General features: G+C 46.0%; 1 protein-coding gene across 2 annotated transcripts in view; it reads right to left on the bottom strand.

Annotated features, from left to right (window-relative positions):
• Positions 1-3,895: 3,895 nt before the first annotated feature.
• The window catches only part of LOC137304468 (AP-1 complex subunit mu-2), a 28,806-nt gene continuing 7,087 nt past the window's right edge, over positions 3,896-25,614 (bottom strand). For both annotated transcript variants that reach the window (XM_067973073.1, XM_067973074.1), the window contains exons 5-12: positions 23,660-23,807; positions 21,219-21,345; positions 18,642-18,784; positions 17,641-17,712; positions 13,424-13,582; positions 12,601-12,726; positions 9,108-9,183; positions 3,896-7,199 (exon numbers count right to left, since the gene is read on the bottom strand). In XM_067973073.1, the coding sequence (XP_067829174.1) occupies positions 7,177-7,199; positions 9,108-9,183; positions 12,601-12,726; positions 13,424-13,582; positions 17,641-17,712; positions 18,642-18,784; positions 21,219-21,345; positions 23,660-23,807 (874 nt within the window). In that variant the 3' untranslated portion in view covers positions 3,896-7,176. The remainder of the gene's footprint in view (positions 7,200-9,107; positions 9,184-12,600; positions 12,727-13,423; positions 13,583-17,640; positions 17,713-18,641; positions 18,785-21,218; positions 21,346-23,659; positions 23,808-25,614) is intronic.

Raw genomic sequence — 25,614 nt, 5'->3', positions numbered from 1 at the left:
TTAATGTGCCAGCCGATCTCCTGTGGCGTTATGCACTGGTCAGTCTGGGATCTGCAGCAGGGCTGTGATATCTCCCACCAAACTCTGGAATTCCCTCTCCAAACCTCTCCGCCTCCCTCTCTCCTCCTTTAAGCCGCCCGATAAAACATAGAAACATAGAAAATAAGAGCAGGAGTAGGCCATTCGGCCCTTCGAGCCTGCTCCGCCATTCACTATGATCATGGCTGATCCTCTATCTCAATACCATATTCCCGCTCTCTCCCCATACCCCTTGATGCCTTTTGTGTCTAGAAATCTATCTTTATCTCCTTCTTAAATATATTCAGTGACTTGGCCTCCACAGCCTCCTGTGGTAGAGAATTCCACAGGTTCACCACCCTCAGTGAAGAAATTTCTCCTCATCTCAGGCGTAAATGTCCTACCCCATATCCCGAGACTTTGACCCCTCATTCTGGACCCCCCAGCCAGGGGAAACATCCTCCCTGCATCCAGTCTGTCTAGCCCTGTCAGAATTTTATAAGTTTCAATGAGATCCCCTCTCATTATTCTAAACTCGAGTGAATACAGGCCGAGTCCACCCAATCTCTCTTCATACGACAGTCCTGCCATCCCAGGAATCAGTCTGGTGAACCTTCGCTGCACACCCTCTATGGCAAGTATATCCTTTCTTAGATAAGGAGACCAAAACTGCACACAATACTCCAGGTGTGGTCTCATCAAGGCCCTGTGTAACTGCAGTAAGACATCCTTGCTCCTGTACTCAAATCCTCTTGCAATGAAGGCCAACATACTATTTGCCTTCCTAACTGCTTGCTGCACCTGCACATTTGCTTTCAGTGACTGGTGTACAAGGACACCCAGGTTGCTTTGTGCATCAACATTTTCCAAACTATCACCATTTAAATAATACTCTGCCTTTCTGTTTTTCCTTCCGAAGTGGATAACTTCACATTTATCCACATTATACTGCATCTGCCTTGTATTTGCCCACTCAGTCAACTTGTATAAATCAGCTTGAAGCCTCTTTGCATCCTCTGCACAACTCACAATCCCACCTAGTTTTGTATCGTCAGCAAACTTGGAAATATTACATTTGGTTCCCTCATCCAAATCATTGATATACATTGTGACTAGCTGGGGCCCAAGCACTGATCCCTGCGGTACCCCACTAGTCACCGACTGCCACCCCAAAAAAGAACCATTTATTCCTCCTCTCTGCTTCCTGTCTGTTAACCAATTTTCAATCCATGCCAGTATATTACCCCCAATCCCATGTACTTTAATTTTGCACACTAACCTCTTATGTGGGACTTTATTAAAGGCCTTCTGAAAATCCAAATAAACCACATCCACTGGTTCTCCCTTATCTATTCTACCAGTTACATCCTCAAAAAACTCCAGTAGGTTTGTCAAACACAATTTCCCTTTCATAAATCCAGTTGATATTTTCTAAGTGTCCTGTTATCACATCCTTTATAATAAACTCTAGCATTTTCCCTACTACTGATGTTAGGCTAACCGATCTGTAGTTCCCTGTTTTCTCTCTTCCTCCTTTTTTAAATAGTGGGGTTACATTTGCCACCCTCCAATCTGCAGGAACTGTTCCATAATCTATAGAATTTTGGAAGATGACAACCAATGCATCCACTATTTCCATGGCTACCTCTTTTAGTACTCTGGGTTGCAGATTATCAGGCCCTGGGGATTTATCGGCTTTCAGTCCCATTAATTTCTCCAGCATTATTTTTTTATTAATACTAATTTCCTTTAATTCCTCCTTCTCACTAGACCCTTGGTTCCCTAGCATTTCTGGGAAGTTATTTGTGTCCTCTTCCATGAAGACAGAACCAAAGTATTTGTTTAATTGCTCTGCTATTTCCTTGTTCGCCATTATAAATTCTCCCGTTTCTGAATGTAAGGGACCTACATTTGTCTTCACTAAACTTTTTCTTTTTACATACTTGTAGAAGCTTTTACAGTCCACTTTTAGGTTCCTTGCAAGTTTACTCTCGTACTCTATTTTTCCCCCCTCTTAATCAATCTCTTGGTCCTTTTTTGTTGAATTCCAAACTGCTCCCAATCCTCAGGCTTGCTACTTTTTCTGGCAACTTTATATGACCCCTCTTTGGATCTAATACTATTCTTAATTTCTTTTGTTAGCCACGGTTGGGCCGCTTTTCCTTTGCTTTTCTAATCCCTCAATTGTAAAGGAGTTTGCCAAACAGGTTTTCTGTAATTATTTCTCTCAATACTGCACTGAAGTGCCAGCCTAGATTCTGTGCTCAAGTCTCTGGAGTGGCTCACGAACCATGACCTTCTGTCAGAGGGTGAGAGCGCTCCCACTGAGCCAGAGCTGACGCCTTAGCTAAGGCATGTTATTTAACCATCGGGGCACTACGGCTGAGTGTGCTCTCGTTCTTACCCTCACTCCCGCACACTTTCCAATCGGCGTGGGAACCCTGGTTTATTTGTTTGCCATCCCTTAGCCCCTGCTATCGCTGCCGCTTGTGCTGCTGCCCATGGCTGTGATCAGCTAACTCATCACGAAGCAGGGCACAATGGGATTTTGGTGATCTGCTCCATCTCGGGCAGTGTATTTACCAGCTCCGTCATCGCTGTTTTCAAGTATCGGATATCCTGGGTCCGATTGAGCTCGTTGATCTGAAATAGGAGCTACAATTGGCCTTAATGATTCTGGGCTGGAAAGAGGTGATAATAATAAACCAAGGCAGGGCTCCACTCTTCCTCATCCAGTGACCTCTGCGAGCAAGTGCTTATGGATGTTCAGCGAGCACAGGATTGGATTGGGCTGTGAGGCCATCACATGGTTGAATAGCCCGCTGACCGTCACGGTCAAGGGTCACTCTCGAGCTCAGCACTAGACTGACGCCCATGGACTCGGTGTAAATCAGCAGCTTAAGGAGGGGTGGAGGGGGAAATAAAAAAAATGGGAAAACATTTTTATCTTTTTGGTAAGCATTTTTGTTTGGGGCAGGGGATACAATCGACAGGGGTGTAGGGATGAGTATATGTTCTATGCAGTTCAGCACACCTCAGCAAGCAAGGAGGGATTTAAAGTATTGTTTTGTTTGTTTGTTGCCGTTTTGTCCAGAGGCTCGGAAGGTTCACAGTTGAGTGATCTCCGTAAGATTGGAATCCCAGACATGCACAATCACGAGTGTAAACTGTGGAAGCTTCATACTGTGAATTATATCCCCGCAGTTGGAAGCTGCAAGCTGGAAGAATCATACATCGTCATTAAATGTAATCGAGTTGTGTTCATAAAAACATAAAATTGGCCCATCAGTTTCTGACAAAGACAGTGTCCCTGTGGTTTGCTGAATGTTAATTTTCATTTAAAGTGACATATTTTCTCAGTCCTCGATGCAGCAATTTTCCATTCCCTATCTTTCCTCCTTTTCTGCATGTATTGATTCAAACTGGGGTACTGTTCTGCAAACACCAGCAACCCTCCAACACCATGCCCTTTCCTGATTGGCAAGGCTAGAGCCTCACGCGTGTTGGCAGGCTATTTGACCATGGAGGCATCACACCAGCGCCCAATCTTATCCTCACCAAAGTTTCCACACAAACTCCACGTTTTTCAGCAGGGGTCAGGAGTGTGATTTCTGGCTAATTTTTTTTTCTCCCTCTCCTCTAGCCCAGAAACGTTGAGATTAATATTAAACACCTCTACCCATCCCCAGCTAAATCAGCACAACGCAGGCAGGGTAATGCGGTCGGAGACCTTCCTAGTCTGTGCGGCTCAGCATCACACCAAGCCGTGCCCGATACACCATCAGGAGAATTATCCCCTTGGGTTCCAGCCTTTCTTCTAAATATAAATAGCAGAATGTAGAGTTCAGTCACACAAACCCAACAGCAACACAGTAAGTTTCTTTCCAGTGTTTATTGAGATTAACTGACATCACACAGGTGGAGACATTAGCTTTCAGGGACACCTCAGTCCCTTCATCAGACAATGTAAATTGCAAAAGGTGCTTTGGTTACACTACAAAATTCTCAACATTTTATTCACAAAATATCAAAACACGCACCACTTTTCATTCATGTAACGTACACAGGCATGATTTTCCGCAAATGTATAGTGACAAGCATTAAAAATACAATCAGAGAAATTCCCCAACCTAAATACCCCTTCTTAAATCAGTGGGGTTATTGAAGGACAGTATAAAGAGATTGTGCTCAATACAATTTTAGGTCTCACACAATGGGACGGACGAGTCAGCAAATACCTACATCTGGGTAAACAACACAGAACCATTGCAAACATTTTTGGACATGGTACAACGTCACAGATATCTTAGTGGATTTTATCTCGCCCTCCCCCACTTCCTCCCTCAACCCTTACCCTCGACCTCAACCATCTGCTCGAGTGTTTTCTTTGCTTTCCCTCCCTTCTCCCCCCCCCCCCCGTCAGTTTTCTTTCAATGGAACTACTTCCCGGCAATTTCCTTTCCTAAAGCCAGAGCTGAGAAACCCATTCAGGAGACAGAGTCAGCCAGTTTCCGGGGTAAAGTGGTTAGGCCAGCGGCCTAGCTGGCCGAGGGATTCCTACGGGCCTGAGCGGACATTACAAACACGTCCTAAAACTATTCCTCGCATCAACTGGTTCGAGCGACAATCTGCACGTCATAACTTTGATTTTCAGACACAAGGCAGTTATCAAAAAAAAGCTTAAAAAGTGATTTATGATTAGAAACGAGTCATTTGATTGAATAAATGTCTAAAATGGCAGGAGAGCCTCCCGACAGAAATCAAGCCAGCAATCTTCCAGGGTTTTCCTGCAACCTCATTGCCGAACCAGATTGCAGTTGCCAGTGCAAAAGCAGCTCTGGTTGATTTTGGTGGAGGTAATAATCAAAGGGTTAAAGCAGCTGTGCCTGCTTGCCTCAAATTTCACACTTGGAAGATGTGCAGAACTGTTGGACCAGTGATGGTGGAGGTGCCATCTTAATGTTCTTTCAAGGCTCTCAACGATCCATAGTTCACGAGCACCGGTATAACTATCAACCGTGCAACAGGTTATTCACGTATTCTACTGTGCCCATTGTGAGATTTGAAACGTACTGTGCACAGTTCTGGTCTCCATATTAGAAAAAGGATATAGAGGCTGGAGAAGGTGCAAATAAGATTCGCAAGGATGATACCAGAACTGAGAGGTTATACTTATCAGGAAAGGCTGAACAGGCTGGGGCTCTTTTCTCTAGAAAGGGGTGACCTGATAGAGCAAACATAGAGAAGTTTCCACTTGTGGGGGAGGCCAAAACTAGGGGTCATAAATATAAGATAGTAACTAATAATCCAATAGGGAATTCAGGAGAAACTTCTTTACCCAGAGTATGGTAAAACATCCCAAGGCGCTTCACAGGAGTGATTATCAAACAAAATGTGACACCAGGCCACATAAGGAGATATTAGGCAGGTGACCAAAAGCTTGGTCAAAGAGACAGGCTTTAAGGAGCATCTTAAACGAGGAGAGAGAGAGGCGGAGAGGTTTAGGGAGGGAATTCCAGAGCTTAGGGCCGAGGCAGCTGAAGGCACGGCCGCCAACAGTGGAGTGATTAAAATCGGGGATGCGCAAGAGGCCAGGATTTTGGAGGAGCCCAGAGATCTCGGAGGGTTGTAGGGCTGGAGGAGGTTACAGAGATAGGGAGGGGCAAGGCCATGGAGGGATTTGAAAACAAGGATGAGAATTTTAAAATCCAGGTGTTGCCAGATCAGGAGCCAACGTAGGTCAGAACACGATCCCTCAAAACCCCATGAAATAAAAACAGAAAATGTGACTTTCAGCCATGGCATCATTCACAACTGAAAGCCATGTGAACCTGTTCCCTCACCCTCTTCCACCCATTCCCCCACTCCTCAGGTTCTACCACTGTTGCTTTTTAAACTGACTACAAGTTGCAGAAGCACACTCAAGTGACCCTCTCTTGTGACTTCCCTACCCTCTCAGTGAGGTCTTAAGTCAGGCACTTCCCCAGCCAAGACTGGCAAACCCACGTCCCACCACTCTGGGATAGGCTATGCTACCACCCACCTACCACGACTGGGAAAGCCACCAGTCGTGGTGCAACATCTCATGCTGAATCCCACTAAGGTCCACATTTACGCACAGCGCGATTTGCTGCTCAAGTATCGCGGTTTCACGTAAACATTTCCAGAGGCAGTGAGAATGACGGTTTCTGAGTGGATGCTTTTTTTAAAAAAAAAAATCATTCTTGGAATGTGGGCATCGCTGGCAAGGCCGGCATTTATTGCCCATCCTTATTTGCCCGGAGAAGCTGGTGATGCAACTGAGTGATTTGCTAGGCCACTTCAGAGGGCAGTTAAGAGTCAACTACGTTAGTGTGGCACTGGAGACACATATAGCCAGATCGTGTCAGAACAGCAGATTTCCATCCCTAAAAAGGACATTAGTGAACCAGTTGGGTTTTTACGACAATCCGATAGCATCATGGTCACTTTTACTGATACCAGCTTTTTATTTCCAATTTTTTTTAAAAAATTGAATTCAAATTCTCAATCTGCCCTGGTGGGATTTGAACTCACATTCTCTGGATTATTAGTCCAGGCCTCTGGATTACTCATCCACCATTTTAAAATTAGAGCTCGGCCATTCAGGACTGAAATCAGAAAGCACTTCTTCACACAAAGGGGTAGTGGAAATCTTGTGGGGGGGGGGTGGGGAGAGGGGTGTCTGGGGGTCAACTGAAATTTTCATGACTGAGATCGATAGATTTTTGTTAGGTCAGGGCATCAAAGAACATGGAGCAAAGGCGGGTAAATGGAGTTGAGGCACGGATCAGCCATGATCGAATCGAATAGCGAAGCAAGCTCGAGGGGCTGAATGGCCCACTCCTGTTTCTATCCACAAATCACTTGCACTGATGATGTTAAATCAGGGAAGTTCTACAAAGTACCTGCTCCCAATTTTTATTTGATAAGGGGGCAGTGGTCCTGACAGACACCAGTAACTGTAGCTATCCGCCTTTAGTGATTATGGGGGTACATTATTCATCCCATTAAGGCCTGTTCTGTTAAAGTGAGAATGAAGGCACTGCCACTATGGTAATGAGCAGACTAGTTCATAATGAATGGTGGAGAAAAATAAGGGGGGAAAAGCATTTGATATTTCTTCAGTTGTCATGCCTGTTAATGTGTTCGGAGCTGGTAATCTGTAAAATAAGACGCAGAATTAAAAAGGACAATACATTTACAACAAGTTTCAGCCACCGTGAGAAAAACAAATTTAGACCGTCTACCTTGGAATCTGGATCAGTGAGCTGTAGAGAGGAACTGCCTTCACCAGCACTGATCCATGATTCTCAGCGTTATAAAGGGAGGCGGGTCTATGCGTGTGCTGCCAACCCTCACTCCCACACCCTGGGCTTTATCCAGTTCACTGCATGGGGTGACACAGAGCTGCACTGGCCAGGAGGTCACATGTTCGACATCTGGTCTGAGTTGTTGTTGTTAGCTGATCTCAAGTGAGGCAATTAGGGCAGTGCTAAAAATCTGCTTCGATGCCTCCCGGGCTCTGCTGCTTCTCGTTTGGTGCATCTTTGGGAAAGCATGGCCGCTCGGGCGTGGAGAGAGGCCGAATTGACGTTGGTGGTGATGCTCTGCGTGGTTGAATAGCCCACTGACATACACAGTCCACACCTGAAGAATAGCAACTTCAGCAATGGACAGGAAGGGGTGCCAGCATCCACAAAGCAATACTCCAGGCATCCCGTGGGACCACGCCCCAGCATCAAAGGCTCACTGCCTTCAAGAAAGGAGAATAAAGTGGAAAAATCAAATTGCTGGTCAAATTAAGCCTGAATTGCTCGCTGCAGTGTAATCTCCAGGAATTAGAGTAATCTCCAGGACACTGCTGCGAGCAAACACCTGGGAGAAAAATCACAGGGGCATTAAAAAATTGTGCTTTAAAAAATTTTCTTTGAACACTTTTGTTTACTCGTGATAAAAATATTGGAAATAGGCAGGGAGAAAAAAAGTCTGTTTGACTGACGGTCAAGAATCATCCAATCGGGCAATGAAGAGTCCATTTACTTTCCAATTGGTGTGGGAAGGTGAGGATGGACGTGTCGGGCGACCAATAGTGAGAATGTGGGGGCGGGGCGGTTGGAGGCAGGAGGTCATGTGATGAAACCTCCAGGAATATGTCTAACCTTAGCTTGGAGGAGTCGTGCATGTACAACGCCTGAGTCAATCAATGTTTTGCCATCTAAAGTCACACGCTTGACATTTATACCTCTCTAAGTGAGAGCTGCCTGGGGCTGGCTTCTCCCGTTCTCCCTCCCTCAAGTCCCTGGCCTGTTGCTCAGCGACAGCCTCTTGACAGCAATGGCTGTTATCGGGATCTCTTGTAGGGGAAAACGGGAAAACGGCCCCGTTACTGACCACTCAGCGCTGCTGCCACCGGAGGAATTCGATTATCTTACCTTCAAAGTGTGCAGCTCAAAAGTTTACTCCACCTTTCCATTTAAAAATAAATTGATCGAGTGATGAATTTAGGCCGGATTATTGGTTAGCTGCGAGTGTTGCTTTCTAACAACCTCATTGGCCAATATGTGGCCAATTTGCGTCAGAAAGAACAAACTTTCATTTATACAGCACTTTTCACGACCTCGGAACGTCCCAAAGCACTTTACAGCCAATGAAGTACTTTTGAAGTGTAGTCACTGTTGTAATGTAGGAAACGCTGCAGCCAATTTGCGCACAGCAAGATCCCACAAACAGCAATGTGATAATGACCAGATCATCTGTTTTTTTAAAAAAAAGTGATGTTTTTTGAGGAATAAATATTGGCTCAGGACACCGGGGAGAACTCCTCTGCTCTTCTTCGAAATAGCGGCCATGGGATCTTTTACATCCACTTGAGAGGGCAGACGGGGCGGGGCCTCAGTTTAACGTCTGATCCGATCACATCATAAAGCAGCTCCAAACTGAGATGTTTCTCAGTTACATGCTTCTTAATTCTATCAGACGGTCAAACTGAAGGACAGATAAGCCAAAATACACTAAACCAATGTGTTAAACTCATATTTCTCCATAAGCAGTGCCACTGAAGTACTAACCTCCACTTTGAGTTATGTATCTGACCCAGGGCAGTGCCTGGTAACCACTCTTCTCTATAATTTTCATGTACCGCACCTATAATATTAAAAAAAAAACAAGAATTAATCACAATAGAGGGCTGCAGTCTCTTCGAAGAGACTGTGGGGTATAAAGTGATCTTGGGAGGCAGTGCAAAAACGGGCGCTAGCCGATCGCAGGCCCCTTTTTGCACTCCGCCCGATTTTCTTTTCCAATGGAAAAGTGAAGCGTAATTCCGCCTGCTGATTCACTATTGCCTGTTTTGCCTCCCACGATAAATTTATACTCCTGTATCCCTTGGTGTGTAGGAAGATAAGGAAAATCTGTAGCTATTATAATAAAAATAAAAGCTACACAAATCCTGGAAATATGCAGCAGGTCTTATGGGGGTAATATTCTGGCATGGGTGGAGGATTGGTTGTCTCACAGGATGCAGAGAGTTGGGATAAATGGTTCATTCTCGGACTGGCAACCAGTAGCCAGTGGTGTTCCGCAGGGTTCGGTGCTGGGTCCCCAACTCTTTACAATCTATATTAACGATTTGGAGGAGGGGACCGAGTATAACATAGCAAAGTTTGCAGATGATACAAAGATGGGAGGGAAAGTAGAGAGTGAGGAGGACATAAAAAACCTGCAGGGGGATATAGACAGGCTGGGTGAGTGGGCGGAGATTTGGCAGATGCAATACAATATTGGAAAATGTGAGGTTATGCACTTTGGCAGGAAAAATCAGAGAGCAAGTTATTATCTTAATGGCGAGAAACTGGAACGTACTGCAGTACAAAGGGATCTGGGGGTCCTAGTGCAAGAAAATCAAAAAGTTAGTATGCAGGTGTTCAAGAAGGCCAACGGAATGTTGGCGTTTATTGCTGGGGGGATAGAATATAAAAACAGGGAGGTATTGCTGCAGTTATATAAGGTATTGGTGAGACCGCACCTGGAATACTGCATACAGTTTTGGTCTCCATACTTAAGAAAAAACATACTTGCTCTCGAGGCAGTACAAAGAAGGTTCACTCGGTTAATCCCGGGGATGAGGGGGCGGACATATGAGGAGAGGTTGAGTAGATTGGGACTCTACTCATTGGAGTTCAGAAGAATGAGAGGCGATCTTATTGAAACATATAAGATTGTGAAGGGGCTTGATCGGGTGGATGCGGTGAGGATGTTCCCAAGGATGGGTGAAACTAGAACTAGGGGGCATAATCTTAGAATAAGGGGCTGCTCTTTCAAAACTGAGATGAGGGGAAACTTCTTCACTCAGAGGGTGGTAGGTCTGTGGAATTTGCTGCCCCAGGAAGCTGTGGAAGCTACATCATTAAATAAATTTAAAACAGAAATAGACAGTTTCCTAGAAGTCAAGGGAATTAGGGGTTACGGGGAGCGGGCAGGAAATTGGACATGAATTTAGATTTGAGGTTAGGATCAGATCAGCCATGATCTTATTGAATGGCGGAGCAGGCTCGAGGGGCCGATTGGCCGACTCCTGCTCCTATTTCTTATGTTCTTATGTCTTCCAACGTTCGAAAAAAGGAAAAGGCAGGTGAACATTTCAGGTGTGGACGATTCGGCAGAACCGGTAAGTTCCGACAAAGTCCCTCCACCGGAAACGTTACCCTGTAAAACATTCTCCTTTCAGGTGCCGACTGACCTGCTTGTATCATTTCCAGGATTTTCTGCTTTTATTTCAGATTTGCAGTTTTTTTTTCTTTTGAATCTAATCTCGATTATATGAAATACTGTTACGGAACTGGTACAAAAAGCCATATTATGATCAGCACTTTATCTGTTTTGTTAGAAAGATAAGAACTAACTTTTATATACCGTCTTTCAAAATCCTCACAACGCCCCCAAAACGCTTCACAACCAATTAATTACTTTTGGAGTGCAGCCACTGTTGTTTTGTAGGGAAACGCAGCAGCCAGTTTGTGCACAGCACGATCCCACAAGCAGCAACTGGATGAATGACCAGACGAAGTGTTTCTGATGGAGTGGGTTAAGGGAGGAATGTTGGCCAGGACACAGAGAACGCCCTGCTTTTCTTCGAACATTGCTGTGGGATCTTTCACTTCAGACCGAACGGGCAGACAGGGCCTTGGTTCAAAGTCTTACCCAAACCACGCTGATCCAGACATAGTGTGTGTGTGTGTGTGTGTGTGTGTGTGTGTCCCAATGGTGAACACACGTCAAATTCAGGTAAGCGCAGCGGTCCAGTGTGTTACTGAATTTCAGATACCGCAGCGTGTGAGGTCAGAAGATTACTCCTCTGCAAGTATTTAATGAGGTGCTGTCTTTCTGCCTGGGAACACACAGAGTGTAACAGCTGGAGAGCTATTTTTTGTCCTTATGCACAGTCATTGGTGTCATCACGTTGCAATGGCTGATAAAATACAGAAAAATCAAACATTATTATTACTTTTAAAATTGCATTGTGCCCCTAGAAAGAGCAACACGGCAGGAATCAGTACATTAAAGGGAAGCGCCAAACCATCCCAGTCGAGATTAAATCTACAGAATAGTAGCCAGTGCTCTTCAAAACTATTTCTTGACAAACCCAGGTAAAAGGTCCAAAGGCCAAAGTGCAGGATTCTACCAATGGGAGAGAAGACAGAGCAAATCAAGTAGTAGTGCCAAGATGATGCCAAGCTTGGGTTGAAAGATTATGAATATTGAGGAGGAAGGATTAATCAGTTACAGAGTATGGAGAGCAGGTCTCTGGGAACATTAAGCCATCTTCCTCTTTTAATACCTGCCGCACAACTCAGCATTTTCTACTTTTGTTTGAGATGGCCAGCATTTGTATCTTGTTCTTCACAGCAACGACCTGCATTTATATAGCGCCTTTAACGTATTAAAACGTCCCAAGGCGCTTCACAGGAGCGATTATCAAACAAAATTTGACACCGAGCCTCATAAGGAGATATTAGGACAGGTGACCAAAAGCTTGGTCAAAGAGGTCGGTTTTAAGGAGCGACTTAAGGCAGAGAGAGAGGTAGCGAGATGGAGAGGTTTAGGGAGGGAATTCCAGAACTTAGGGCCCAGGCAGCTGAAGGCACGGCCGCCAATGGTGGAGCAATTAAAATCGGGGATGTGCAAGAGGCCAGAATTGGAGGAGGGCAGTGATCTCAGAGGGTTGTAGGGCTGGAGGAGGTTACAGAGATGGGGAGGGGCGAGGCCATGAAGGGATTTGAAAACAAGGATGAGAATTTTAAAATCGAGGCGTTGCCGGACCAGGAGCCAATGTAGGTCAGCGAGCACAGGGGTGACGGGTGAACGGGACTTGGTGCGAGTCAGGATACGGGCAGCAGAGTTCTGGATGAGCTCGAGTTTACGGAGGGTGGAAGGTGGGAGGTAGGCCAGGAGAGCATTGGAATAGGTCGAGTCTGGAGGTAACAAAGGATAGAAATTTGTTCTCCAAACCCTTTCTCTCAGGAGATACCCCACTCTGCAGAACGATCGCAAATCAACACTGACCTGCACCCCTGACACGGTGAAATACGGGATTTCGAATTTCACCGTGATTGGTGGTTTTCCTTCAGAATTTTCATTCTCCACACTCGGTAGGCCAAAGTGGGCCCGCATTAGATATTCCTTTCCGCCCTGCGAGGGAGAGAGATATAGAGTGAGTCATTAAAACGTAAAGACCGATTTATATAATATATATCATTTAACAGCGAGTAATCAGAATTTAAAGCACCAAAGGAGCCCATTTGGCCCATTACACCTATCCCAGTGCTATCTACTCTAATCCCATTTCCCTGCCCTTTTCTTCATATCCTTTTATATCCACCCTTTTTTAAAAGAAGTTGCATTCTATTGCGTTTTTCATGACCTCAGGGCATCCCATAACGCTTTACAGCCAATGATGTACTTTTGGAAGTGTAGTCACTGTTGTAATGTAGGAAATGCGGCAGTCAAGTTGCGCACAGCAAGATCCCACAAACAGCAATGACCAGATCATCTGTTTTTAAGTGATGTTGGTTGAGGGATAAGTATTGGCCAGGACACCGGGGAGAGCTCCCCTGCTCTTCTTCGAAAAGTGCCCTGGGATCTTTTACGTCCACCCGAGGGGGCAGACGGGGCCTCGGTTTAACGTCTCATCTGAAAGACGGCACCTCCGACAGTGCAGCACTCCCTCAGTGCTGCACTGGAGTGTCGGCCTGGATTTTGTGCTCAAGTCCCTGGGAGTGGGACTTGGACCCTCGACCTTCTGACTCAGGAGGAGAGAGTGCTGCCCACTGAGCGACACAAGAGCTCGTTTCAGCTGCCACAAACAAACATAACGACTCCTACTTACGGGTAAGGATTTGATGGACCACACAACGGTATTATTTTCAGGAACCCACTTGGCACTGCCCACACTGGTCTTGAACTTGGGCGTATCAGCATCACTGGGCACTGGGATAACAATCTCTACATTGTTGGCTACCGATTGCTTCTTGAACTGACTTTTAGCCTGTAGAAAAAGAACAAATTTATTGTCAACTAATTTGTCTCTGAACAATTATTAACGTTACCTCACACCCAGCTCCAATTTTCTCCCTTCCTTTCTTGAGGGCACTGACTCACCTTGGAGTGTGGTCCTGTGGGAAGTTGCAGGCCACTAGTGTCTCACTCAAATCGCCACTCTTCATTAGGTGAGCCTCGACAGGACGAGCCAGCTTGCTATCCCACCCCATGGGCATCACGGCTAAGGCTAATTCTGTCATCTGACACTCACACACTTTTTGCAGGGGTCACTGGGTAACTATCAGAAGGGGGGTCCCCCTGGCAGTCTGTAATTTAACATTATATGGAGGACCATTGATGGGATGAATAAGAAAACATTATGTCCACTGGTTGGGGAGTCAGTCACAAGTGGTCATCAATTTAAAACTGTTACTAAGCGAGTGAGGAGGGAGAGGTTAGGAGAAATTTCTTTACGCAGAGCGTTGTTGGATTGTGGAATGCTTTACCACAGGGAGTGATTGAGGCAGAGACAACTGAATCTTTTAAAGGAAAAATTGGATAAAAGATTTGAAGGAGCAAAGTGTTCGGAGGTCACTGGTTACGGTTATTGGCTTAGTACAAAGAGGAGAAGAGTCAATTCTCTCTCAACTCTCAATTCGCTTTATTCACATTGTTAGATCATATACATATAGCTAATACGTCTGGTTAGATATAGACATGCAGTTTGCACCAGGTTATACAGTTTTATACCCAAACTAGGATCTAAACGCACACCCACTAGGTTTCTCTGACACTCCCTGAGTAGTCACAGAATATAAAGGCTAATACCCGAAAAGGAGAGCTGACGCTGGCCAGACGTTCTGTTCTCTCTCTCTCTCGACATCGTCTCTACGTCCCTGACGTAGGTTCTTCCACTTCCGCGATGGTTGGTCTCCGGAGTTTTCGCTCTGGCTCCACGCCCCAAATTCTTCATTCTTATTCCGAATCTTATCTCTTCAAGCTGTGCTGTCTCTCTCCCGTTGGTTTAGGCTTGCTCGCCTAGTCTGTGTCTTCTCCTCATTGGCTCTGTCCCAAGGACTTAGGTAGCATTACCTCATTACTCCTTTTCTAAATAAGGAATTGTGTCTTATCACATCTCCTTTGTCTTTCACAAAACTTAGCTAATTCAAACCGGTTCCAGCCAGCTCAGGCCAGCGACTGAACTCAGGTTACTTCAGTTCAAAAGTTGCTTTTGCCTGTGTGTCAGCAGTTCGGAATAAACTCTGTACTTTCTGCTGCCCCTGGCCAACAAAAGTGTGTTTGAAGATTGAGTTGTCTCTGAAGATACACTCTCTGTGTGAAGAGATCTCTCCTAACCTCTCTCTCTCCCCTCACTCGCTGAGTAACAGTTTTAAATTGATGACCACTTGTGACTGACTCCCCAACCAGTGGACACAGTATTTTCCTATTCATTCCATCAATGGTCCTCATGTAATGTTAAATTACAGACTGCCAGGGGTTCCTCCTTCTGATAGTTACACAGTGACCCCTCCCTGTTCTGGAAATTTCCCAAGACTAAATGCAGTGCCCTGTCCCACCACCATTCCGCTGTCAGAGATAGGCTTACCTCGCGCACGACTCAGTACTAAACCATTTACCGCCCGAGCCCCGGGGCGAAGTGGGTAGGGGAAGTCGATTTATCAACTTGTGTAGATCTTGGCTCTACACTTCCACTGGGAATATGATGAGAAATAAAAACGAAAGAAAAGATTTGTCTTCAAATAGCACCTTTCACGACCTCAGGACATCCCAAATCGCTTTACAGCCGACGAAGTACTTTTTGAAGTGTCGTCACTGTTGTAATGTAGGAAATTCGGCAGACAATTTGTGCACAGCAAGCTCCCACAAACAGCAATGTGATAATCACCAGATAATCTGCTTTTTGATAAATGTTTGTTGAGAGATAAATATTGGCCAGGACACTGGGGAGACCTCCTCTGCTCTTCTTCGAATAGTGCCATGAGATCTTTTACGTCCCCCTGAGAGGGCAGACAGGGCCTCGGTTTAACGTCTCATCTGAAGGACAGCACCTCTGACAGTGCAGCCCTCCCTCAGTGCTGCACTGAAGTGTCAGCCTAAATTTTTTTTGTGCTCAAGTCGCTGGAATGGGGCTTGAACCCATTAACTTCTGACTCAGAGGCGAGAGTGCTGCCACAGAGCCGGTGGCCAAGTCCTGAGTTATAGCCAATGTGACCATATCCATGATGGACAGCTCCCTTCTCTCTGCCAGGATTGACCTTAAACATCCTGCTACTAGCTCCTCTCATGGATGCAAAAGCGTTTTACCATCTTGCTTTGGCGAGGAAAGCCAGAAGCCTATTAACCCATTGCTCAGTGTGCTACAAGGCAGCAGCGAGCCACTCTGGGCTTGGCTCCGAACGCACAGACTGGCAGGGCATGAAAGCCTTGTCTCTCTGTCTGCTGCTGCAGAGGTTCTGACAGGAATGAGTCTGTTTACAAGCTCCGACTGCCTGGGAATCCAGATGCCCACAAATTTATGGCACCGATTAGTATTAATTCAGAGGCTTCAGAGATGCCACAAGAATCACTGGTGTTGGAAATGGAACAGTCACATCACTGCGGTACAGTATGTGCTTTTTCCTGAGCTTGGGCTTAAAGCACATTATGAGAGAGCGAGAGAGATATATATCACATCACATGAGATATATAGAGGGAGCGAGACAGGGAGCTATGGTCAGTATCTAACTTTGGATTGGAAGGTTGGGGGGGGCGGGGGTGCCAAGGTCACATCGAGACCACAGCACAGAAACAGGCCTTTCAGCCCAACTGGTCTATGCTGCCATTTGTGCTCCACATGAGCCTCCTCCCTCCCTACTTCATCTAACCCTATCAGGGTGGGGATGCTAGGGGGAAAACAACACTGTCCCTCAACAAAAACTTGCATTTATATAGCGTCTTTAACATAGTAAAAACGTCCCAAAGCAATTCACAGGAGTGTTATCAGATTAAAAATTGACACCGAGTCAAAGGCGACGACATTACGAGAAGTGACCAAAAGCTGGTTCAAAGAGGTAGGTGTTAAGCAGCGTCTTAAAAAGGAGAGAGAGGTGGAGAGGTTTAGGGAGGGAACTCCAGAGCTTAGGGCCAAGACGGGTGAAGGCACGGCCACCAATGGTGGGGCGAAGAAAGTGAGGGATGGACACGAAGCCAGAGTTAGAGGAATGCAGAGATCTCGGAGGTTACGGAGATAGGGAGGGGCGAGGCCATGGTGGGATTTGAACATGAGGATGAGAATTTTAAAACTGAGGCGTTCCCAGATTGGGAGCCGATGTAGGTCACAGGGGTGATGAGCGAAGGGGACATGGTGCGAGTTAGGATACGGGGCAGCACTGACCAAGCCACCATGATAAGCCTGAAAAAAAAAGGACCCAAAAATTAATTTGGTGCATTTAAAAAAAGAATGTGACCCATTTGAAAAAAAAAAGCATTTTGTTTTATCCCTCAAAGAACCTTCTGGTTTATAGTCTGAAGTGTACACAATGGTTTAAGTTTTCCAATCACAACGGCAGTGATAAGCCGTTAAAATGAGCGGGTTACCCAGTTGGAAAACCTAGGCTGGTGGCTCAGAGAGCGACAGTGTGCAATTTAAAAAAAGAGGTATGATTTTGCCTTTTGTTCTTTCCGCTTTTCTTATTGTGCACATATTTCCCCAGTGATACTATTTATGGAAGGGCCTACGACCATTTTACATTAAACAAAGTGAAGGGCAGAGGCCCAAACCGCAGGACACAATCAAGGCTGATTAAAAAAAAAAGACAAGATCAATTATGAGACAGTGGATAGATGAAGCCAATCTGGGAAAGAATGAATTGGAGTTGGACTAGGAAACATCGGAGTGCAATGAGACTTGATTTCAACATATCGAGGATGCAGGAGGAGGAAAGGGGCAACAAGAGAACAAAGTTCACAGGGAAAATAACCACAGTAGCTTCAACAAAGTAAGAAGATAAAGGTTAATTTGGTCACGTATTATTCACAACACGGTTTCTGAGAGATGGTTTTTACCTTGATCATATATTCAACTCGGCTGTGAGAAAATTTCTCGATCACCGATTCAATCCAAATCAGAGGTTTCACCTAAAAATATAAAATGTTCTTAATGAATCGCCACATCACAAAATATCCCAACTACACATCAGATTCTAGGTAGGCCTGGGGGGAGGATTGCAATGGGGTGAAATAGAGCTGCAAAACTCAGGCTTGTATCTTTCAGCCTCAAAAATTAATCTATCTTTGCCAAAGTTGTTGTCAAATCAAATCCAGGGCACCAAACCATAATGTGCAAATAGAATTTACATAAAAATGTTCACAAAAAAGAGTCAAGGACAGGAAAAGACCATTCGATTCATGGACATTCATCCCCAGTTCTTCCAACTGCATCGGAATGCCCTTGTTACTTTGTCTTGGCCACCGTATCTGGCAGAATACTGCAGACAGACAGCGCAAAACTCTTCCTGACATATAAGACGGAGAACGAATGGCCCGCAGCATTCCCCACAGTGAAACGAGAAGGAAAATCAGGGCGGGGTTTGGAACCGGCAGCTGATCCGCTACCTGCTTTCCGCCCCCGCCTAAAGTGAAAATCAACCCTTTACTCTTCTACAATCAGTGGGCGTGGGGCGCACGGAGGGACCTCAAGTCTAACCTTTGTCGGGCACCTTGACTTTGAAACCGAGGCTGGGACACACAGTAAATGGCTTGTAATGACTTAGTGTTAAAGCCTATCGGAGAGGTTAAATAAAAAAAAAGAGATGTTAATGTCAATATGTTGTATATTTGGACTCGTGGTGCATTTCAATGCAATTGAGTACTTTTCCTATAACTTTTACCTTGGGTAGAGAACCATGTGATGCCCTCAGGAATGTTCTGGTAAGGTTAGCATGCCCTGCATAGTCAGGGCGTTTGATTTGAAAGAGTTTATGAAAGTTTGACCACTTCTTAAACTTCTGCGCGCACAGAGAAAACCAGGGGGGAATAAAAAATAATTCAAAACGTTCTTCACTCACATGGATGTTGAGTCGATAAGACATGAGTTCAAAATCTCCATCTGGTGGAATGAAGGAAATAGTCCGGTCGTTATCGAAGCGGGACAGTCTCACGCACTGATGGAACTTCACATCCTCCAGCTCGACCGATTTACTTTTGCCTCCTAAACCAGGGAGAGGAGAATGAATCAACGATACCTGGAAGCACTGTCTGACTGGCAGCAGGACTCGGGGCTCTGGAGATCGCTTGTAACTACAATCCGAGAGATATATAGGATTGGAGAGTGAGCGAGACCGAGTGACCTTTGGGGGTGTTAGGTTTAACAAATTACCGATGAAGCTGAATTAATGTCAGTACTGTTGCACTCGTTAACCTAGGGGCGATTTACAATGCACTGTACACGCTATAATGCCTCATATTAATGCACCACCTCAGGAGGTGGGAAAGATTGAGTGATTCTTGATCTGTGTTTCTCATGTTCTGTTAGTTTGGGTCTAACTGATACGGACACATCAGCACAGTTGACTCTTAGCCCATTCCTTATCACCGTGTTCAGACAGGAAGAAATAGCTTTCACCCACATGAATACGATGGAATCCATCCTCACAAAAGTTTCTGGCTGGGGGACAATTTCCTCCACTCTTCCTGTCACAGTCCGCAAACCATTCATTTTTTCCTTCCGGCATTTTGAAAGATCTTGTTTTTATTTCTACATGTCTCATGCTTTTAAGGCGAACACATCTGCTTATATTTAAGTATGTTTACAATCTGTCTGGCGGTGGTTTGGCTGCTTTGAATGCACAGGCTTCAGGATGACCAAAGTCCTTTCAACTCCAGCTGGAGGCTTTTGTGGCCATCTTTCCCCCCACCCCTCTTCCGCTGGCACTGTTGGCTCCTCGCTGAGACTCCTACATGCACTGTTGCTCCGAAGTCTCTAATTGCATCTTTAAAGCAGTCGTGCAGTCATGAAAACATAAGAAATAGGAGCAAGGAGTAAGCCACGTGGCCACTCGAGCCTGCTCCGCCATTCAATCAGATCATGGCTGATCTTCAACCTCAATTCCACTTTACCGCCAAATCACCATATCCCTTGATACCCCCAGAGTCCAGAAATCTGTCTCTCTCAGCCTTGAATACACTCAACGACTCAGCATCCACAGCCCTCGGGATAGAGAATTCCAAAGATTCACAACCCTCTGCATGAAGAAATTCCTCCTCATCTCAGTGTTAAATGGCCGACTCCTTATCCTGCGACTGTCCCCCCTAGTTCTAGACTCTCCAGCCAGGGGAAACAATCTCTCAGCATCTACCCTGTCAAGCCCCCTCAGAATCTTGTATGTTTCAATGAGATCACCTCTCATTCTTCTAAACTCCAGAGTATAGGCCCATTCTACTCAATCTCTCCTCATAGGACAACCCTCTCATCCCAGGAATCTATCTAGTGAACCTTCATTGGTGGCTAGGGCGGGTCTTCCTCTGATTTTGTGGGGAGGCGGGGGGGGGGGGGGGGAAAACGGTGGTAGGCCTCTACAGGCCAACAACCGTGAGAGCACATCACCGCCCTGTGGTCATCACACACTGCACTACACCACACCCAACAGCTAGTGGCAATTCATCTTTACCTTGAGAGACAGCCAACGGTCGAAGGCATTCCTGGAACCCAACTCCCAAAAAGGAGGCACCTCTGAAGGCATGGACGCCAGATCATTTGCAGGGACAGGCAACAGCTGGTAGAACACTACTATCTGACTGACTTTACAGGGTACTTTCAATGGTAAGGGCGGCCCTGTAAAATCATTAGGATAGCAATACTGTAGGAGCTGTTCGGTACCTAGCAGTCGATAATAGAATGAGTGAAAACAGCCATTTTGAATGCAACACTGCAGAATACTGAAGACCCAAAAGGACCCTCACACTAAGCAACTACTTCCTCTGATAACACAAACACAGGCGGCAAAACTCTTTGTATTATCTCAAGAAACACAAAAAGTTAGCACGCAGGTACAGCAAGAAATTAGGAAAGCAAATGGCATGTTGGCCTTTATTGCAAGGGGTTGGAGTACAAGGGTAAGGAAGTCTTGTACAGGACTTTGGTGAGACCTCACCTGGAGTACTGCATACAGTTTTGGTTTCCTTATCTAAGGAAGGATGTACTTGCCTTAGAGGCGATGCAGCGATGGTTCACTAGATTAATTTCTGGGATGAGAGGGTTGTCCTACGAGGAGAGGTTGAGTAAAATGGGCCTATACTCTCTGGAGTTTAGAAGAACGAGAAGTGATCTCATTAAAACATGTAAGATTATGAGAGGGCTTGACAGAGTAGATGCTGAGAGGTTATTTCTCCTGGTTGGAGAGTCTAGAATTAGGGGGCATAGTCGCAGGATAGGGGGTCGGCCATTTAACACTGAGATGAGGAAGAATTTCTTCACTCAGGAGGGTGGTGAATCTTTGGAATTCTCTACCCGAGAGCTGTGGATGCTGAGTCATTGAATATAGTCAAGGCTGAGATCGATAGATTTTTGGACTATTTCTTACGTCCCTCACCAGGACACTGTTGAGACAGTCGTTAGGCTAACAGAATGCTGCCACATTACTTACGCCCCGTTAATTCGAAGAGGACCTTGTCGTTTAGTCCGAGCCGAAGTTCTGGCATTCCCGAGAGAAAAACCCGTAGCTTCACACTGCCAACAATCTCGCTCTGCAGAACGTGCCCGTTGGCACTGACCTACCCAAAGACAAGGAGAGGTGAGCAGAACCACTGGGAAACTATCATAGGAACGTAGGAATTGCTCGACGATAAAAGATGAAGGTCTATCTAGTTCTCCTTCTACCATCCTGGTAGTGGCAAGATACAACGATAATGGAGCTGTTGACGAGTCATAGCAATCAATCTCTATCAACGAGTCTACAACAGACCCAGATACATGGCAAGGAAAACCCCCAGTAGTGGAGAGCTTTGGGAATTATCAATGAGGAAAGGTAATTCTCCTCCCCACCTCAAAATAATGCATTCAAACAGTTCTCTTTCCTTTTATAGCATAATTCATGGAAATAAAGTAAGTGACTGATGGGTTGGCCAAGGCAGACTGTGGACATGCACGACTGCCACTGACGCAACCCAACAGTAAGATAAAGCAACAATGCATCCAAAGGCAGACCAGCTCCAGCCTCACCTGATCTGAGCCGCCCCACTGCCCTGGTCACCCGACCCAACGGTTTTTAACCTCACGCAAAGCCACACTTCTAATTCACGGATGAGAAAGGGCCAAATCGGTCATGGGTCCTACTACTCGAGAGACTGCCCCTGATTTTCTGGCCGTAGACCTGTACCCGACAGCTGGGGGACGATCCACACAGACCAGCAACGCACTCGAGCCTGTTTTCAGCCAGAAAACCAGGGCCTGCAGCAGCATATGTCACTGCTGGCGGCTATTTACACAGCAGAAGGAAAACCTTTGAGGTGGTACTCCAGACCACCACGTCATCCCTGGGACCTTCTGCTTCATATGGCTTAGTGCTACATCAGGTGATACCTTCACCTACTAAGCTGCCATGGGAAACTCTTCCAGTATAATTCTAATATTGGATTGGATTACCTTTGTGTCTATAGAGTCTTACTTGATGACTGGGACAATTGGGACACAAAGTCACTCTGGACAGCTCATGCATGCCTTCTAGCAGCCGATTATAGGTTGATATAGACAGAGGTTGTCTGTGCATGTATCGAAAGGATAGGGAAAGACCATTCGGCCCATCAAGCCTTTCCCATCCAGACTTGGCTCAATCATATACATCATTTACCTCCCCCGATTGCGCCATCTCCTGGGACAAACAAAAACCTTCTTGGTTGGGATGATGCTCATGTGGTATCCAGAGAATAGGAAGGGAACAAAATGAACGCCTCACCAAAAAAGACACACACACACAAAAGAGATTAAAATTAAACATTGGAAACATGTTTACACAAGAGAGTGTTGCTTGTACTATGTATGGTATCCCCAGTCTGTGCACAAACAGGGTGAAACATGCATGGATGATACTCCTTTACTAACATTATGTGACAGTCAGGAAAAAATCATTACCCCATTTTGGGAGGAAGGCCTTTTCTGAAGCTGAGAAGTCCAAGTTTGATATGAAAAAAGTGCAGCTTTGTGCAGGAAACTGTTTAAAAGCAAAACTGGACGTAGGGAAGGGCATTGTAGGGGGAGGAGTGCACTAGGGATTCATTATACCTACATACCAATCACAAATAGTCACTGTTGTATCATTTTAATAACAAAGTCCCATCATCGTGCCACTGAGAAAAGTGACAAGTCTCCTCTGCTGGTAAACTCAGCTGATCTTCTGGCTGTTGGTGAACCCCTCATCCAAGTCTTTGTCACTTCCAGACTCCTGGCCGGCCTCCCATCCTCCACTCATCCAAAAACCCTGCTGCCCGTATCAGTACCGCACCAAATCCAATCCCACCACCGAGTCCTGCTCACTCGTCACTTCTGTCCTTGCTGACCCACATTGGCTTCTGGTCCCCCAGGGCCTCAAATTTAAAATCATCATCTTCGCGTTTAAATCCTTTCGTGGCCTTGCCCCTTGCAATCTCTGTAACCCCCTCAAGCCCTACAAACCCCAACCCCCAAACTCCCTGTTCCTCTGACTCTTGGTGGCCGTGCCTTCGGCTGCCTCGGCCCCATGCGCTGGAATTCCCTCCTTAAACCCCTCAGTCCATCCACTTCTCTCTACTCCTTTACGACCTTCCTTAAAACCACTTCTTTGACCAAACTTTTGGTCACCTCTCCCAATACCTCTTCCTTTGGCATGGTTTCCATTTTTTCTTTTATTACATTCCTGTGAAGCACCATGAGAATTTTTTTCTGTGTTAAAAGCACTCTATAAAATGCAAATTGTTAGCGATCTTACAGAACTGAGCCCCCATTGGTTTTACAGAGAACGGCACCCAAGTGCCGAGCAGAATTCCAGCCCCCCAGGACTCTGCAGGCCAAGAGGTTATGGGTGGAACAACAATCTTAAAAAGCAGCACTCACCAACACATTGACACCTTCAATGACATCAATGAAGACCTCGTTCTTCTTGTACTTGATGCCCTCTGACCTCCAGGACACTGCGTTAGTGACCGTGGCAGGCGGTCGGGGGGCTGCTACTTCCAGTTTTTGCCCCTTCTGCGTGATATATCTGTCCAGTTGAAACAGAAACAGCCAGCCATGAGTCAAGTTACTTCTCTCCGATCCCAGCCCATCTGGACAAAACGAACAAATAAGAAGCAGAGGGCTGAATCCCAACCACATCCCACATCACGATGGGTTCAAGATCAAGGCTCCTCATCACTCTTCCTTCCTTACCTTGGTTCGGTCGAGACCCAGTCTTTGTTCCTTCGTCCCCTCCCCACTCCGTCCCTCCACCCTTTTCCCCTGGCTCTGTACTTGCTTCTAAACCGTTCCTCTGTTCGGTCTGCAAGCGTGACACTAAGCTTCCAGTCACTTGCCATTTTAGTTCTCCGTCCGACTCCCACTCTGACCTCTGTGTCCTCGGCATCCTAAACTATTCCAACGAAGCTCAACGCAAGCTTGAGGAACAGCATCTCATCTTTCGATGAGGCACTTTACAACCTTCCGGCCTCAAAATTGAGTTCAACAACTTCAGGTCATAACCTCCGCACCCATTTTCTCGGATAGCAGGTGCTGGTAATGGTTCTGCTGTTGTCATTTACGCCTCCTCTGGACCCATCTTTCATGTCTTTATTGTCCCATTATCACCCGCTTTTGCCTCGCACCATCATCCCTTTCGTCATTTAATCACTCCTGCCCTCCGCCCTGTCACAGACCTTCCCTTCTGTTCTTTCCTTCGCTCCTCCCCACCCACCCTTGTCCCTGGCTCTGAACTTGCTTATAAGCTGTTAAATCTCTAACTTGTTCCAGCGCCGATGAAAGGTCATCGCCCTGAAACCTTAACTCTGTTTCTCTCTCCGCAGATGCTGCCTGGCCTGCTGAGTATTTCCAGCATTTTCTGTTTTTATTTCAGACTTGCAGCATCCACAGTATTTTGCTTTTGTTTCCCATTCTGTCTCAGTCAGGCCAATGAACGGAGTATTGGGCAAGTAGTATTGTGATGGTGGGAGAAAAGAAGGGGAATAAAATACAACAATAGCTCAGTTGCACGTACAATATCCAATGTGGGATGGACCCATACTCACACAGAAGGGCTGAGATTTGATGAGTGTTGGGTTCTCAAAATCCAGCTCAGATCAACAACACGAGGCTAACAACTACCCTCAGTGTCTCTAGAATTGGAGGGGTGGGGGGCGCAGGGGGAGTGGGAGGAGGGAGAAGAATTGCAGCCAGTGTTCGTGCTCCCTGTTGGAAAGTGCAAAGATGTGGAAAAATAAGGCCAGGGAAGGAGGAAAAGGAAAAAAAAACACAAGTCTACACGACTGACGTCATTGACTGCAGCCATTTTTTTCTGGTATCCAGAGTGAAGGAGGAAAGGCCACTTGCCTCTTTGGTGACCAGGGGTCAAGTTCAGATCCTGAAGGAGCTTGGAGCTCCAAATGGACATCAGATCGTGCGGAACGAGGACGTGGATCTGACCTTTGTTCGTTCGCCATGCGTGAACAGGGCACGACATTCAACCTCGTGGGCTGGAGAGAACGAGCACAATTAGCCTGTGCAAGCCACGATAGGCAGGGGAGGAGGAGGAAGTAATCTAGGTTAAAATACTTCTTCCTGTGAGCACCTTCTCGTGGAATATAACATTTTAACACTCGAACCCAGCACCCAGTATTCAGTACATTTTCACTCTAGTTTGTGAAAGAGAAAAGGTCTAGATATTTTCAGATCATGTTCCAGAAGGCATATACGAACAATGACGGACAGGAAAAGACCCTCTGGTCATCCAGTCTGTCCCCACACAACTGCGATGTCTTGTGCCTCACAATATATAGACTCCGCACCCCACCCGAAAGCCCCGTGATCTCCTGGCTTGT

The sequence above is a fragment of the Heptranchias perlo genome, chromosome 37 (assembly GCF_035084215.1).
Source record: "Heptranchias perlo isolate sHepPer1 chromosome 37, sHepPer1.hap1, whole genome shotgun sequence".
NCBI classification, from domain to species: Eukaryota; Metazoa; Chordata; class Chondrichthyes; order Hexanchiformes; family Hexanchidae; genus Heptranchias; species Heptranchias perlo.
Note: the sequence above shows the minus strand (reverse complement) of the source record. Positions and strands in the feature narration are given on the sequence as shown.